The sequence below is a fragment of the Rhinolophus ferrumequinum genome, chromosome 20 (genome assembly GCF_004115265.2).
Source record: "Rhinolophus ferrumequinum isolate MPI-CBG mRhiFer1 chromosome 20, mRhiFer1_v1.p, whole genome shotgun sequence".
NCBI lineage: Eukaryota > Metazoa > Chordata > Mammalia > Chiroptera > Rhinolophidae > Rhinolophus > Rhinolophus ferrumequinum.
In genome coordinates, this window is record NC_046303.1 from 14,724,862 (window position 1) to 14,738,709 (window position 13,848).

At 34.8% G+C, this 13,848-nt stretch overlaps 2 protein-coding genes across 4 annotated transcripts in view; one reads left to right on the forward strand and one right to left on the reverse strand.

Moving 5' to 3' along the window:
* The window catches only part of SKAP2 (src kinase associated phosphoprotein 2), a 163,898-nt gene that overhangs the window by 33,058 nt on the left and 116,992 nt on the right, over positions 1-13,848 (forward strand). The gene's annotated exons all lie outside the window — the stretch shown is intronic.
* LOC117012393 (high mobility group protein B1-like) lies at positions 1,973-2,878 on the reverse strand. Its single transcript, XM_033088630.1, has one exon. It carries the CDS (start codon positions 2,876-2,878, stop codon positions 2,228-2,230), a length of 651 nt encoding a protein of 216 aa, XP_032944521.1. The 3' UTR covers positions 1,973-2,227.

Below are 13,848 nucleotides of genomic sequence, written 5' to 3' on the forward strand. Positions count from 1 at the left end.
GCATATCTTTTCGAATTAGTGTTCTGGATTTCTTTGTATAAATACCCAGGAGTGGAATTGGGTCATAAGGTAGTTCTAGTTTTAATTTTTTGAGGAATCTCCCTAGTGGACATTTTCCATAGTGGCTGCACCAATTTGCCATTCCACCAACAGTGCCTGAGGCTTCCCTTTTCTCCTCATCCTCACCAACATATGTTGAATGTTGATTTATTGATGATGGTTATTTTGATAGGTGTGAGGTGATATCTCATTGTGGTTTTGATTTGAATTTCTCTGATGATTAAGTGACACTGAGCATCTTTTCATATGTCTATTGGCCATTTGTATGTCCTCTTTGGAGAAATGTCTATTCAGGTCCTTTGCCCATTCGTTAATTGGATTGTTTGTTGTTTTGGTGTTGAGTTGTATGAGGTTTTTTTAATTATAGATTTTGGATATTAACCCCTTATCAGATATATCATTGGTGAACATCTTCTCCTATTCATTAGGATGTCTTGTCATTTTGTTGATGGTTTCCTTTGCTGTGTAAAAAGTTTTTAGTTTGATGTAGTCCCATTTGTTTATTTTTTAACTTTGTTTCCCTTGTCTGAGGAGATATATCAGTAAAAATACTGTTAAAGGTAATGTGTGAGACTGCCTATATTTACTGCCTATATTTTCTGCCTATATTTTCTTCTAGGAGTTTTATGGTTTTGGATCTTACCTTTAAATCTTTAATCCATTTTGAGTTTATTTTTGTATGTGGAGTCAGAAGGTGGTCTAGTTGCCTTTTTTTTTTTGCATGTATCTGTCCAGATTTCCTAGCAGCATTTATTAAATAGACTGTCTTTACCCTAGAATTTATTTTTGCTTCCATTATCATAGATTAAATGACCATATAGGCATGGATTTATTTCTGGACTCTCTGTTCTGTTCCACTGATCCATGTGTTGGTTTTTATGCCAGTGCCATGCTGTTTTGATTACTATGGCCTTGTAGTATAGTTTTATATCAGGTAGCGTGATACCTCCAGCTTTGTTTTTCTTTCTCAAGATTGCCATGGCTGTTTGGCGTCTTTTGTGGTTTGATATACATTTTAGGATTATTTGTTCTAATTCTGTGAAAAATTCCATTGGTATTTTGATAGAGATTGCATTGAATCTATAGATTGCTTTGGGTTGTATGGACATTTTAGCTATATTAATTCTTCCTATTCATGAGCATGGTATATATGCTTCCATTAATTTGTATCTTCTTTCTTTAATTTCTGTCTTTAATGTCTTACACTTTTGAGTACAGGTCTTTTCTTCCTTGGTTAAAATTATTCCTAAGTATTTTATTATTTTTTGATGCAGTTCTGAGTGGGGTTGTTTTCTTAATTTCTCTTTCTGATAGTTTGTTATTGGTGTATAAAAATGCAACTGATTTCTGAATATTAATTTTGTATCCTGCTACTTTACTAAATTTATTTATCAGTTATAATAGTTTTTTTTGGTGGACTCTTTGGGGTTATCTCTTATATAGTATCATGTCAACTGCAAATAATGACAGTATTACTTTTTCCTTTCCAATTTGGATGCCTTTTATTTCTTGTCTGATTGCTGTGGCTAGGACTTCCAGTACTATGTTGAATAAAAGTGGTGAAAGTGGGCACCTTTGTCTTGTTCCTGATCTTAAGGGGAATGCTTTTAGCTTTTCCCCAATGAGTATGATATTAGCTGTGGGTTTGTCATACGTGACCTTTATTATGTTGAGGTATGTTCCCTTTATTCCCACTTTGCTGAGAGTTTTTTTTCCTAATGAAAAAAAATTGTATTTACTTAGAAGCATTCAGAATGTCAACAAAACAGCTGCAATTTTTTTTGCAATTACAGAGTGGTATTTAGTTAACAGAACAACAATTATTTTGTATAAGCTGCATCAGAGACAACTGAAGATGAAAAAACCATCCTCATATATAACTGATTTGTGCTGTGCACCAACAAGGACCGGCTTTAAATTTCCATGCCCATTTACAACCCCCCTACTGTACCAGGCAAGGTTAGTGGCTATTGAAAATACCACCAGGACAGGGCTATCTAAAGACACATTCGGTAGTGTGTTAACTATACAAAAAAAGACACTGTACAGTTTAAAAACAAATCTTACACAGTCTTACATTTCAAATTTTTTCTTTAAAAGGAGTGAGTTGTGTACAGGGGGGTTAAATGCTTTATAGACAAGAAAAAAAAACTGCGCTAGAACCAACTTATTCATCATCATCATCTTCTTCTTCATCTTCATCTTCCTCCTCCTCCTCCTCCACCTCCTCCACCTCCTCCTCTTCATCTTCCTCGTCCTCCTTTTCCTTCTTTTTCTTGCTCTTTTCAGCCTTGACAACTCCCTTTTTTGCCACATCAGGCTTTCCTTTAGCTCGGTATGCAGCAATATCCTTTTCGTATGTTTCCTTCAGCTCTGCAGCCTTCTTCTCATAAGGCTGTGTGTCACCTGCAGCAGTGACATTCCACATCTCTCCCAGCTTCTTTGCAACATCACCAATGGATAGGCGGGGATGCTCTACTTTGATTTTTGGGCGATACTCAGAACAAAACAAGAGAAGGGCTGAAGGAGGCCTCTTGGGTGCATTGGGATCCTTGAACTTCTTTTTTGTTTCCCCTTTAGTAGGGATGTAAGTTTTCATTTCTCTTTGATAACGGGCCTTGTCCGCCTTTGCCATGTCTTCAAATGTTCCTTTTTCTTTAGCAGATGTGGTCTTCCCCCTCTCTGAGCACCTAGAAAACTCTGAGACGTGGACGGAAACATCTGGGTGCTTCTTCTTGTGCTCCTCCTGGCAGGTTTGCACAAAGAATGCACGTGATGACGTTCTGCCTCTCGGCTTCTTAGGATCTCCTTTGCCCATGTTTAATTATTTTTCTTCAGCGTGCAAAGTCACCCAATACCCTTCGGACTCGCACTTGTCCTGGCGCTGTCTCTGTGGAGCTCAATGTACTGCAATGGCTGTGTCAAGAGTTTTTTTAAAATCATAACTGGTGCTGGATTTTGTCAATCACTTTTTCTGCATCTATTGATATGATCATATGATTTTTATTTCTCATTTTGTTGATGTGGTGTATCACTTTGACTAATCTGTGGATATTGAAGAGAGATTTCATTATAGTAGTCTTAGAACTCTTCTAAATTTTGGGTTTTTTGTGGGGAGCCCTATATCTTCATTCATTGTCCTAGTCACATTTTAATTTAAATATTAAGTTCATTTTCACTTGGAGAAATTTTAGTGATTCTAAACCCATATCTCTTGTCAAATACACTTACAAGTTCCGGTATCATATTCAGATATTTAATTACATTTTCATGTGAAAGTCCTGAGAGCAGTCAATGAGTTTGGGTGTTATGGAGCAATGGGATAGCCGCAAAAGTTTTCATTCAGAAGATCTAAAGAAAAGGTTAATGTAATTTGAATAATATCTAGTTCTTTTTCATGCCCCAAAAGCAGAAACAGATAGTGCCATACTTAAAACTCTACCAGGAAAGTAATTTCATCTCAGAGATGTGCTTTTGGTTCATTTTATTTAAATGTCTTCAAAAGTCCCTCCCCACTTTTTAATACCACTTTTAAGCTTTACTATTTTGAACATGCCCATTGCTTTCTTTAATACAAAAGGAGGTTGATTAAAAACAATGTTTTAATATCAAAAATAGTGAAATGTCTTACCATGGAGAAAAAGAAATACACACATATTTCTTTCATTGACTAGGACTTGTTTTGGTATTGGTATCCAGGAATCTGTGTCCTGGGATGTATGCATGCTATAAACCTCTAATATGCTTAGAATAGGATTTCTTTGCTAAAAGAAAATGTGTCTTATAGTAGGTGAAGAATTGATTTTTAAAAATATAAGTTGTGAGGGAGAGTAAAAATGTATGTTTTAGGCAGTGTAGTGTTAGATGGAATAAAAGTTTAATTCAACAGATTTTATTTGTTTTGTTAGACCGGGGAAATAAAATGATTAATAAGACATATCACTGTGTTTAAGGATCTTATAGGTTAGTAGAAGAGAGAGATAAATATCATCTCCAATTCAAGGCAGATTGATATAATCAGTACTATAAGACAGATAAAGGGACAAAGAAGATGATAAGTATGATTGGAATACAGACAGCCTTGATAGGGGACGTGGCATTTGAGCCAGGTATGGGAGAATAAAGTTTATGACATGTGCAATGGAAGCATTTCAGATTTGTGAAACAGCCTGGTAAAGGGATGTATTGGTTAGGACTCTTTCAGTGCGTGGGACAGAAAATCCCAGCTCAAACCGGTTTAAGCAAAACTCATGGAATTTTTTGGTTTGCCTGTGACAGAAGGATAGAGCTGGAGAGTCTTGCTTCATGCCCACCTGAACGCAGGTGGGTGTTCAAACTGTAATCAGTATTCTCACTCACATCCTGCTTTGCTATGTGTAGCTTCCTTTAAGATGGCCACTAGCCACCAGCAGCTTCTTGGGTATTTTCTACCAGCTTAGTAAACTGAATGGAAAAAGAGATCTCTCAGAAGTTGTAGCAAAAATCCTTGCCTTGGTCACGTGTGCATCTGAATTAATTACTATGGTCTCGGCAAGAAAGGGGGTTAGGAGCCTGGGGGTCATAGTGTTCCAATTGGCCAGATCTGGGTCATATGCACAGAAAGGATTTGGGGATGGCAGGAAGGGCGGTGAGGTCAGCTCCACCTGAACCACATAGAGATTGGGAGAGGTGTCATTCTCCAAAGGAACATTGAGGCACACTTACTGATAGAAAGAAGCAATTCAGGGCAGGCAAAAACAGATATCGACTGCAAGGTACGATGTTATAAAGGTATGACTAAACTTAGACATTGTAAAAGCATGTATAGAGAGATAGGAAAATAAAGGGCTGGGGTAGACAGTATTTTCAGATACTCAGTCAGCAGTGGGTATTTCAAACTGATTTGAGGAGAGTAATATCATTAAAGCAGTAGGTTAAAATCATTATTTAGCACGCTAAATTTTGAATTGATTTATAGAAGGAAGACCTGGAGGCAAAAAAAAAAAAAATGTTGTTAAGAAGGTTAACTGTCTAGACTGGTTAACCTTTTTTTTTTTTTTTTTTTTCAAATCTGCAAAGCTTTCTTAAGGGCTGGTTTTGCAGTTAGTGAAGTTTTTTTTTCCTGTTTTATTTTAAACCTGTTTGCTGTTTGGCTATCCTATTCTCTCTCTGTCTCTGTCTCTCTCTCTCTCTCTTTAGCAGTATAAGTGTAACTAGATTAAATAGATGAAACAAATATTAAAAATACGAAATGTTACAAATATAAAGGATTAAATAGATGAAATAATCACCTACTTTTTTAGCATCCATATAAAAAGGTAAAGTTGTATATATTAGAGCTAACAGTATATAGATTTTTAGATTATTTGAATTCATTGTCTACAACAAACCTGCCTTTTAATTTAGTTTTTTTCTAATTTGCATTGTTTTACACCAAAAATTGAGGCAGTTAACAAAGATAAATGTATTACATACCAAGGTTAAAAAATGATTAGGGAAAAATATGGGGAGAAGGAAGGTAGCTAGCAAAACTTAAAGTGAAACTAGGATTAATATTTGTGTCTCAAATATGTACCATAAGTACTCTAGACTTTTGCTGGAGATCAACCCCTTATTTGGCCCTGAGCTTTTTATCGGCCAGTGCGAAGAGGGAGAACTGATCAGGCGTATGATTTATAGTGCCATTGATATAAAAGTAAATACGATACTCAAGAAAAGTGTAGTTCTTAGTAGTACTGGAATCTAGCAAATAAGGGCGCCCAAAACAAGGATGCCATATGGTGTGATAAACAAAACCCTCAAGAGTACATTCAGTAACGCTCTGGAGTTCTTCCTTAAAAGATCCATCAACATAGGCGTGTAGCATAATGCCAAAACACAGTTTAGGGCAAGTCATTTAATGCAGGGACAAAATAGCCATCTACATCAGGGGTTGGCAATCTATGCCCCATAGACCAAATTTGGCCTGCTGTTATTTTTATAACTAATTTTTAATTGGGACACAGCCACACCCATTTGTTTACATATTAGCTATGGCTGTTGTTTTGCTACAACAACAACAGCAGTAGATAGTTGTGACTGAGTCCAAATGTCCCACCCACAAAGCCTGGAATATTTCCTAGCTGACCCTTTACGGAAAAAGTTTGCCAACCTCTGGTTTAGATATACAACTCTCTGATGGATTGGTTTAAAATGAAAATTAAGATAGCATGCAAAGTGTGGAGAGCAGAGGTTGCAGTTTATAAGTTTGTATTTCATTTGGCCAAATCAGTATTTGTTTTTTGAAAATTTATACCAACCCAGAAGAACTCAGATTTCTGCCTTCTCTGGAATAAGTGGATGATCTGGCATCACTGGGCTTGCGTTGTGTTTGTCATCGCCTTAGATGCTCCATCTCTTTTCAGTTTGCATTTCATACTATTCTGTTAGTTCCCAGTCATGGTCTCCTTCACATACTTTTTTTGGCGACTGGTGAGATTTAGCTCTTGGCCAATGAATTAGAAGAATAGCTGAGATGTGCATTCTTCAGCTATGTTCAAATACATGTATATTTGAAATGGTATTGGATAGCAGAGAAATTTAGGATATATTTTTTGATCGCTGCTTGGAGTGTAGTAATCTGTCGCTAATTGTAGTCATGTCTTTTCAGCCAGCAGAATTGGAAGTAGGGTTGATACTCTCTTAAGAAGATAAGGAGCTTGTCAAGGATGTGTGCCTACATAGAAAACCAACACACCCGTACGTGACAGTGGTCTCAGGGATTTGGCCCAGAGGCATACCAAATTTTCCGCTGAAAATAATTTTAGTTCTATACCAATACAAAGACATTGGGTAGTCGAGGACCAAATGACATATCTCTTATATTTACTACTTGGGCTCATCAGTTGTCATATTTAACAAAGGTGATAATGGATAAGCTATCACCATAGAAATGAATAATAAAGATCAGATATGGCAAAGAAAGTACTTATCAGAATAGTTATTAATTATTACTAGTTACCTAATAAATGTGAATGTATCAGATTAAGCAAGTAGGGATAAGGGTTGTAAGGAGCGCATATAAGACAAGTAAAAATTTAAAAGTTTGTGTGGGAGGAGAAATGGGAGTGAAGAGAGACAGAGATTGGTACAGTTCTGGGGAGTTCAGGCCTGAGAAGTCCCGACGGAAGGCTCAGTGGTCACCTTGATGGTTAGGGACAAGGGAGAAAAAGTACTCAGAGGGAGCCTGAGGAAGGACCAATGGTTGACTTCGTGATGATGCCGAAGGTAAACCCTGACACTTAGATTCTTTTCTCAAGGAAGTGATACCATCTATAAAGAAAATGGCAAAGTGAATAAGAAAGATCAAGTCTGTGGAACTTGTAGGAGTATTGAGAAATTCAGTAAAAGATATTTAAGAGAAAGTCTGAGATATTGGATAGAGATATGGAGACGATTGATTTATTTGCCTAAACATGTTGAATGTCGTGAGAAAGATAAGACTTGCCAGAGATCGGAGGAGATAGATGAGGAGAGGTTCAGAATAGGTTCATCTGCCCCAACTTTCCTCACAGGTAAACCAGAATTGCTGCTTTTGCTTCTAAACATAGGATCCCAATTTACAGAATTTTAGAGGCCGTTAATTACTTTCCGTCCTTAATATACATTAAGGGACACATTTTATCTTGATAGTTTTCTTTGGCATTCATTTAAATCTTAGGCTTTTCTCTTTGTTTTTATTGTCTAATTATTTTCCTCCTTGTAATTCGGGTATCATATTTATTAAGTATGGTTTGCCCTGGCAGCTTAAACAATATTAAGTAATATTCAAGGCAGACCAGATGCACTTCTAGTTCAGAAAACTAAATTTTCAAAGGCTTGAAAGGGGGTAAATTTTGTACTTCATCATATCAAGGATCAAATTGTATTATTGTGGTTAAGCGTACAGATGATGGTTTCACATATATACCTGGGTTCAATCCTAGTTTAACGTTACGGCTTTGGAAAAATTATTTTCCCTCTAAACCTTAGTTTCTTAATTTATTAAAAAAATAGGGATAATTGTAGTATGTCATAGGATGATTGTAAGGAAAAGTGCCTGACACACAGGACTTGTACATTGTTAGCTCTTGGCTATTATAATGTCATAAGATGACTAAGGGATTAGATGATTAGATAATTAGTTTTAGTACATATTTTCTCTGGAATTTTAACCCATGTTTGAATCTAGGTAATTTAAGTTGTGTTAGATGGTATTTCATTTAATCATATCATATTGTGAGTAGCTAAACGATGAGTTGATACCTCTAGGGTTGTTTTTTATGATTTAATATTCAACTTTTTACTGTAAATATGACAGGCACTTTAATATGGTGGTTCACACATGTCACAACCTATGTTAAATTTCAGTGATCCGTTTCTTTTTTATTGGTGTTAATTGTGTTTAGCTTCCTGTCTTTGTTAGACAGTAGGAAAGTAATGAAACAATAGCATATGAGTTTGATCAAAATGAGCCTTAATCTTGAGAACCATCAGCTGGATTATTTTTGCCAGAATAATAAAAACGTGGATATTTATGCAATTCCAATGGCTCTATTCTTTGGTTGGATAATTGCATACTTGATGGCCAAAAAAAAAGGATACATAGTTATTACAGAGTTATATTGTGACAAAATTTTATAAACCAAGTTACATTTTAAATGCAGTAGGAGGTAACATTTAGAGAACTTGTTAATGGATCCTGTTTTGTAAAAGGAAGAGTTATTTTTTGTGACAATTGGTCCAAATTTTAGAAATCACGTTTTTAAGTAGTTGATTTTTTTCTAAAGAGGTAAACCTGTATCATGCAACTATATGTTTTATAATTAAATAAAAATTGAAGTCTTAATATTGTTGCTTGAACTTTATCAACTGGAATTTCACAAAGTTGTCCTTTGGATGATAAAAATATATGAAATAGAAGTTAGTGGTATTCTTTATATGCATAATATTTGGATTTTATATAGTAGTAGCTCCTTTCATTTAAGATTGTTCCCTGATATATTTTTTTCTTGCTGTTTTACTACCCATTGAGCTTTTATAAGGTATCTTATCATGAGCTGTTTCTTCTCTGTTGACATTATTTTAACTCCTCTACTCTTTCTGCTCTGATTTTCACCTAACACTAAAGTATATTTAATGCATTTTTATGAATCTTTATGGATATAGGAGCCTATTGACCTGTGTGAATACCGACACTTCTGTGAACTAGCTGCATTCCTCTGAGACTATAAAAGCATTGCTACTCTATTATTGAGTCCAGAAATATGAAGGTTGAATGACTATTTATCCACAAATTATGATGAGGGAATGTGTCCTAAAAAGTTGAAATGCTGATGTCCATTTTAAATTTTATAATAGTGTTTCAAACAAGCTACTTGGAGTATACATACACAGTTTTAGTTAGATAAGGAAAAATGAGTTAGGTATAGTTTGGATAAAGTGTAGCCTCTGAGATTAATTTGTCCATCACTGTGGCTGTCAGTACCCACAACAGGGATTCACATAGTGCATTGCACAACTCTTGTTAGCAATTCATAGCCTATCCTTCTGCAATATGCTAGAAAATGGATTGAAAAGGGTTTCAGTGAACATCGATCAAATTAGTTTATACCTGTGATTTGATTAATCCTTTTCTAGAAGACTTGTAAATTCAGTCCTTGCTTTTGTACTTACAAACTAATTAACCAAAAAACTTTTTTGCCTTATCAAATTTATTTATTAATCAAATCTCATTGATCTGTCACTGGTTTTTGAAACTAAATCCAAAGGCGGTCTGTCAGCATAATTGCTAACATATTAAGTCAATCAGCACATACTTATATTGTGCGATTATGTATTCTTAGGATTTTAAAAAATCAAGTCTGAATTTTTTTATCTTTAATATCTTAATATTCTTAATTTTCTTATCTTACTATCTGATCTACTTAAGCTACAGTAGTACAAAACAGCTGTATACATTCATAGGTGATGGTAGGCTAAGGAAAGGTGGTAATAAAAAACTCAAAAACTCTCCCTTAGCATAAGCTTTCCCAGCTGCTTCTAAGCATATAACTGCCTTACATTTCAGAAGTATGACTAAAACTGACATTGAATTTCTTATAATTGCATAATTTAACAGTGTACATCATCTTTTCCTACCATGATTTGACTTTGAACATTTCTTGAGATGTAACTGTTTCTTTAGCATTCGTTAGCTATCACAAAGTCAGAAGTGTTTTTTTAGTGAATAAAAACATAAATGAAATATTTTTCAATGAAATGTGTAAGTCAATTATTAGTCATGACACCATCACAAGTAACTATTATCTCTTCATAATTCTCTTTTTGGAAAATATGCAGAATTTTACAAATGCTGTCATTGACTACAAGTAAAAAAATAGAAAAAGTGTAGCTTTATTTTTCACAACAAAGCCATAACTAAAATACCGGTACTTCGGTTTTTGTTGCATGTGGATCTTAGGCAATTGGGTCGGGTTATCAGTGTACTTTGCCAGGGCCTATGATGAAATGCTGAGATGGTCTTACTTTTTACTGTGTATTAGTTTATCATTCTCAGCTAATAGTGGGACTGTTGAAACCTTGAACAATTCACTGGTATGGTGTTTAGAATCTGTTGTTAGGGTATGATAGGAAGGATGTAGTGAGTGGTGTAATTGATTTATCCCCATCCTACTGAACCGCCCGCTCCTCTTCCACTTTGTCCTCCCTTGGGCAATAATCACAGGGTGGAGCTGCCAATCTGTAGACTTAATTTTTTCCAGCAGTACCATCTGGCTCCTTGGCACCAGAAGTTCTATCGGTTCTTTGTGGTTGCTGCTGAATTTGTCATATTGTTAGGCAGCTGATGGGATGTTTCTTGCTATTTGATCCTAATATTCTTTTAACTAATTATTGATTTTTATTTAGAGAATCTTCTTTAGCCATTTCAGAGAACATTACAGAATTTTATTGTGAAAGGAATGGAAGGCACCTAAACGCATACTATGTGGCCGCCTTGAGATTCTCCTCTCTGAACTGTATTCTATTTAGTTCGTTAATAGTCCTCCCTTTCAAGGGAGATTAATTTAAACTTAATTGTGGAGGTTTTCTGTTTCATTTGAAAATGTGTGTCTCTGTTTAAAAATTATTTGACTGTGTATTTAAAATCCTGTTATGACTGCTGTCATTTCCCAATAATGAATATTTAGAAATCCGTATCAGGGGCACAGATAACCTTTTAACATCCAGCAATACTTTATTCCCTTAAAAAAAAAAAAGGCCACTTGTGTATATCTTGTGTTTTATTTTGCAGATGAGGTGATTTTGGTGTCATGCCTAGAAACACCCATAAACAGTTTAAAAGAATAGTTGTGAAAAGCACATCTGAATTTCAGTAATTAAAAAAAAATTTTCCTAAGCATGCATTTCTCCGCACTTAAGTAGTTTTTTCTTATTACATAGTAAACTACACGTTTTTGGTGAAGGCAAAGAGTTACTTGACCTATTTGTTTCTAAAATAAAGATCATAAACAAAAATAAATTATTGCTTAAACTCTCAAAGAATCTACACGTAAAGCAGTTCATTTTGACATGCGTTTACTTTGTCATATAGGTTGCATTCATTTTTAATGGAATAAAATAATGTCTCTTAGCAAGTTTTCAGATGTGGTCATTCATATAAAAGTGTTTGTTTTTTTTCTGAGGTTAAACTAACTCTATATAACCGATGTTGGATTGTAATAATGACAGGGTACTGATTATGTTAGAAATATTTACTTCAAATCCTTATGGTTTCTGGCATGTGGGTGTTTGAAGTTCTTAAATGGTGCCCTAGCTGGGATTATTTTAATACCACTGTATTAGAAGCCCACTAACTGAAAACTGGATGAAGATCAAATATATAGCTGAACTGCTGTAATTTGGTCATGTGGTGATGTTCAGTCCAGTTGTTTATAATTGTTTTGGTTTCAAGTATATGGAGAAAAGGAGCAATAAATGTCACTCTGTGAGAAGAGCTAAATCAGATGCCAGTGAAATGATTCATGTGCTAACTGGAATAGTTAACATGCATTTTATTCTACTGTCTAGCAGGAGGAGGTGGCTACAGAAAAATGAATTCTTCACTGAATAATTTACAACAATTATATCAAATTTTAATAACTTCAGCTAAGAAGGCATACATATGATTCATGTTCTCAAAATCACCGACATTAGAGATTAACTGTGCTTTCTTTAAACAAAAATGGACGCTTATAAATGTTTTTAATTGGTAGATCATCGTTAGTTTTATCTTTATCGAGTAGCATCATTTGATCAGTTTTTAGCTGTAACTTAATATGAAGCTAAAATATTACAGTTAATCTGTTGTCTCACATGCCAGCTCATTAGAATTTGCCCCTTATATCAAAAAATGCCCTGAATTGTTTGTTGGCTTTATCTTAACTCAAATATGTAAAGGGGACAGTAGAGCATTTTTCTTTGGAATCACAAAGAGTTCAGTGACCTTTCTGTGGCAAATTATGTAGAAAGAAAATATTTATATTCATTTAAAATAACCTCCGTGAAGAAATAGTCTCATTACCCTGTTTGATCAATTTCTTGTAGCCTGAGCTGTAGCATGCTGCTGTTGCCATTGGTTGATGGAATACACTGAGTAGTGGCTAATGGTGATGGGCTCATCAGGAAGGGTTCAGCCAGCGGTCAGCAACAAATAATTCAAGACTGTTTCTAAGTTTGTGGCTGGTGGAATTTGCTTCTTGCCCCAAGCCAGCGGCATTGCTGAGCTGGGCTATTTGATTAGAAGAGAGGCATATTTGCTTCTTAGCAACTGCACATTTGCACAACCCATAGCCCTCTACTGCCTCTTTTCCTTTTGTGATGGTAGAATAATACTTTATTGTTGATTGACGGACAAAAGAAGTTCTAATACAGGGCGAGCTTCTAATCATTTTTGTTGTTGGCTTTAAATATTTTCATCTACACATAACATTTATTTTTGAAAAAGCACAGAATAAATGTATGTATAGTGTAAATAGGCATGGAAAACCCAAGTGTGTTAGAATTTTAATATGCATATTACCAAGGAGGTTTGCACAGCATGAATACAATTGCATACTGTTACTTTTTTGCCCAGCAGGCTCAATGATAGGAAATCAATTCTGACCCTAGTGTATGTGTGTACATATATATCCATACTCTGGGTGTATCTTCCAACTAGAACTAATGCTAGAGAAAATTTAAGTAATATCGTTGAAAGAAAAATTAGTGGAGTTTTTGTATGGCTTCGTCAAATTTAAGAACTACTCTTTACATAAGAAGTCAAATTTTAAATTCTCATGCATGTGGATATATAGAGAACTTGGGACATTTCTCACAAGAATGAATCTGCAGAAGGAAATATATGTTTTTAGAATACAAAGGTATTTATAATCCAGCAGTTAAGAAACAAGTGAGAAAAGATAAATTTGGGAAGGATACTGTGAGTTTTATGATCCTGGGAAGCCAGGACCAGGAAAAAAACAGAATTTTTTTTTTCTTTTTTAAAAACATGGTTTTATGGCTTTTCTCATTCAAACTATATGGTTAATACTTGAGTTTCAAGATTTTAAGGAAGATGATATAAAAAGTGGTATGACCATAAATGATGTTAATTTTACTCTTGCATTATTTTTGATAATTAAAAAAAAACATACCTACTATACGTTAGAGCAATAATGCAAAACTGTTTGAGCCTAGGTGTTTTGATATGCATAGTTTAAATTCATTATTTTGTATACATTGTTGATATAATTCATGGTAAGATGAAATAGC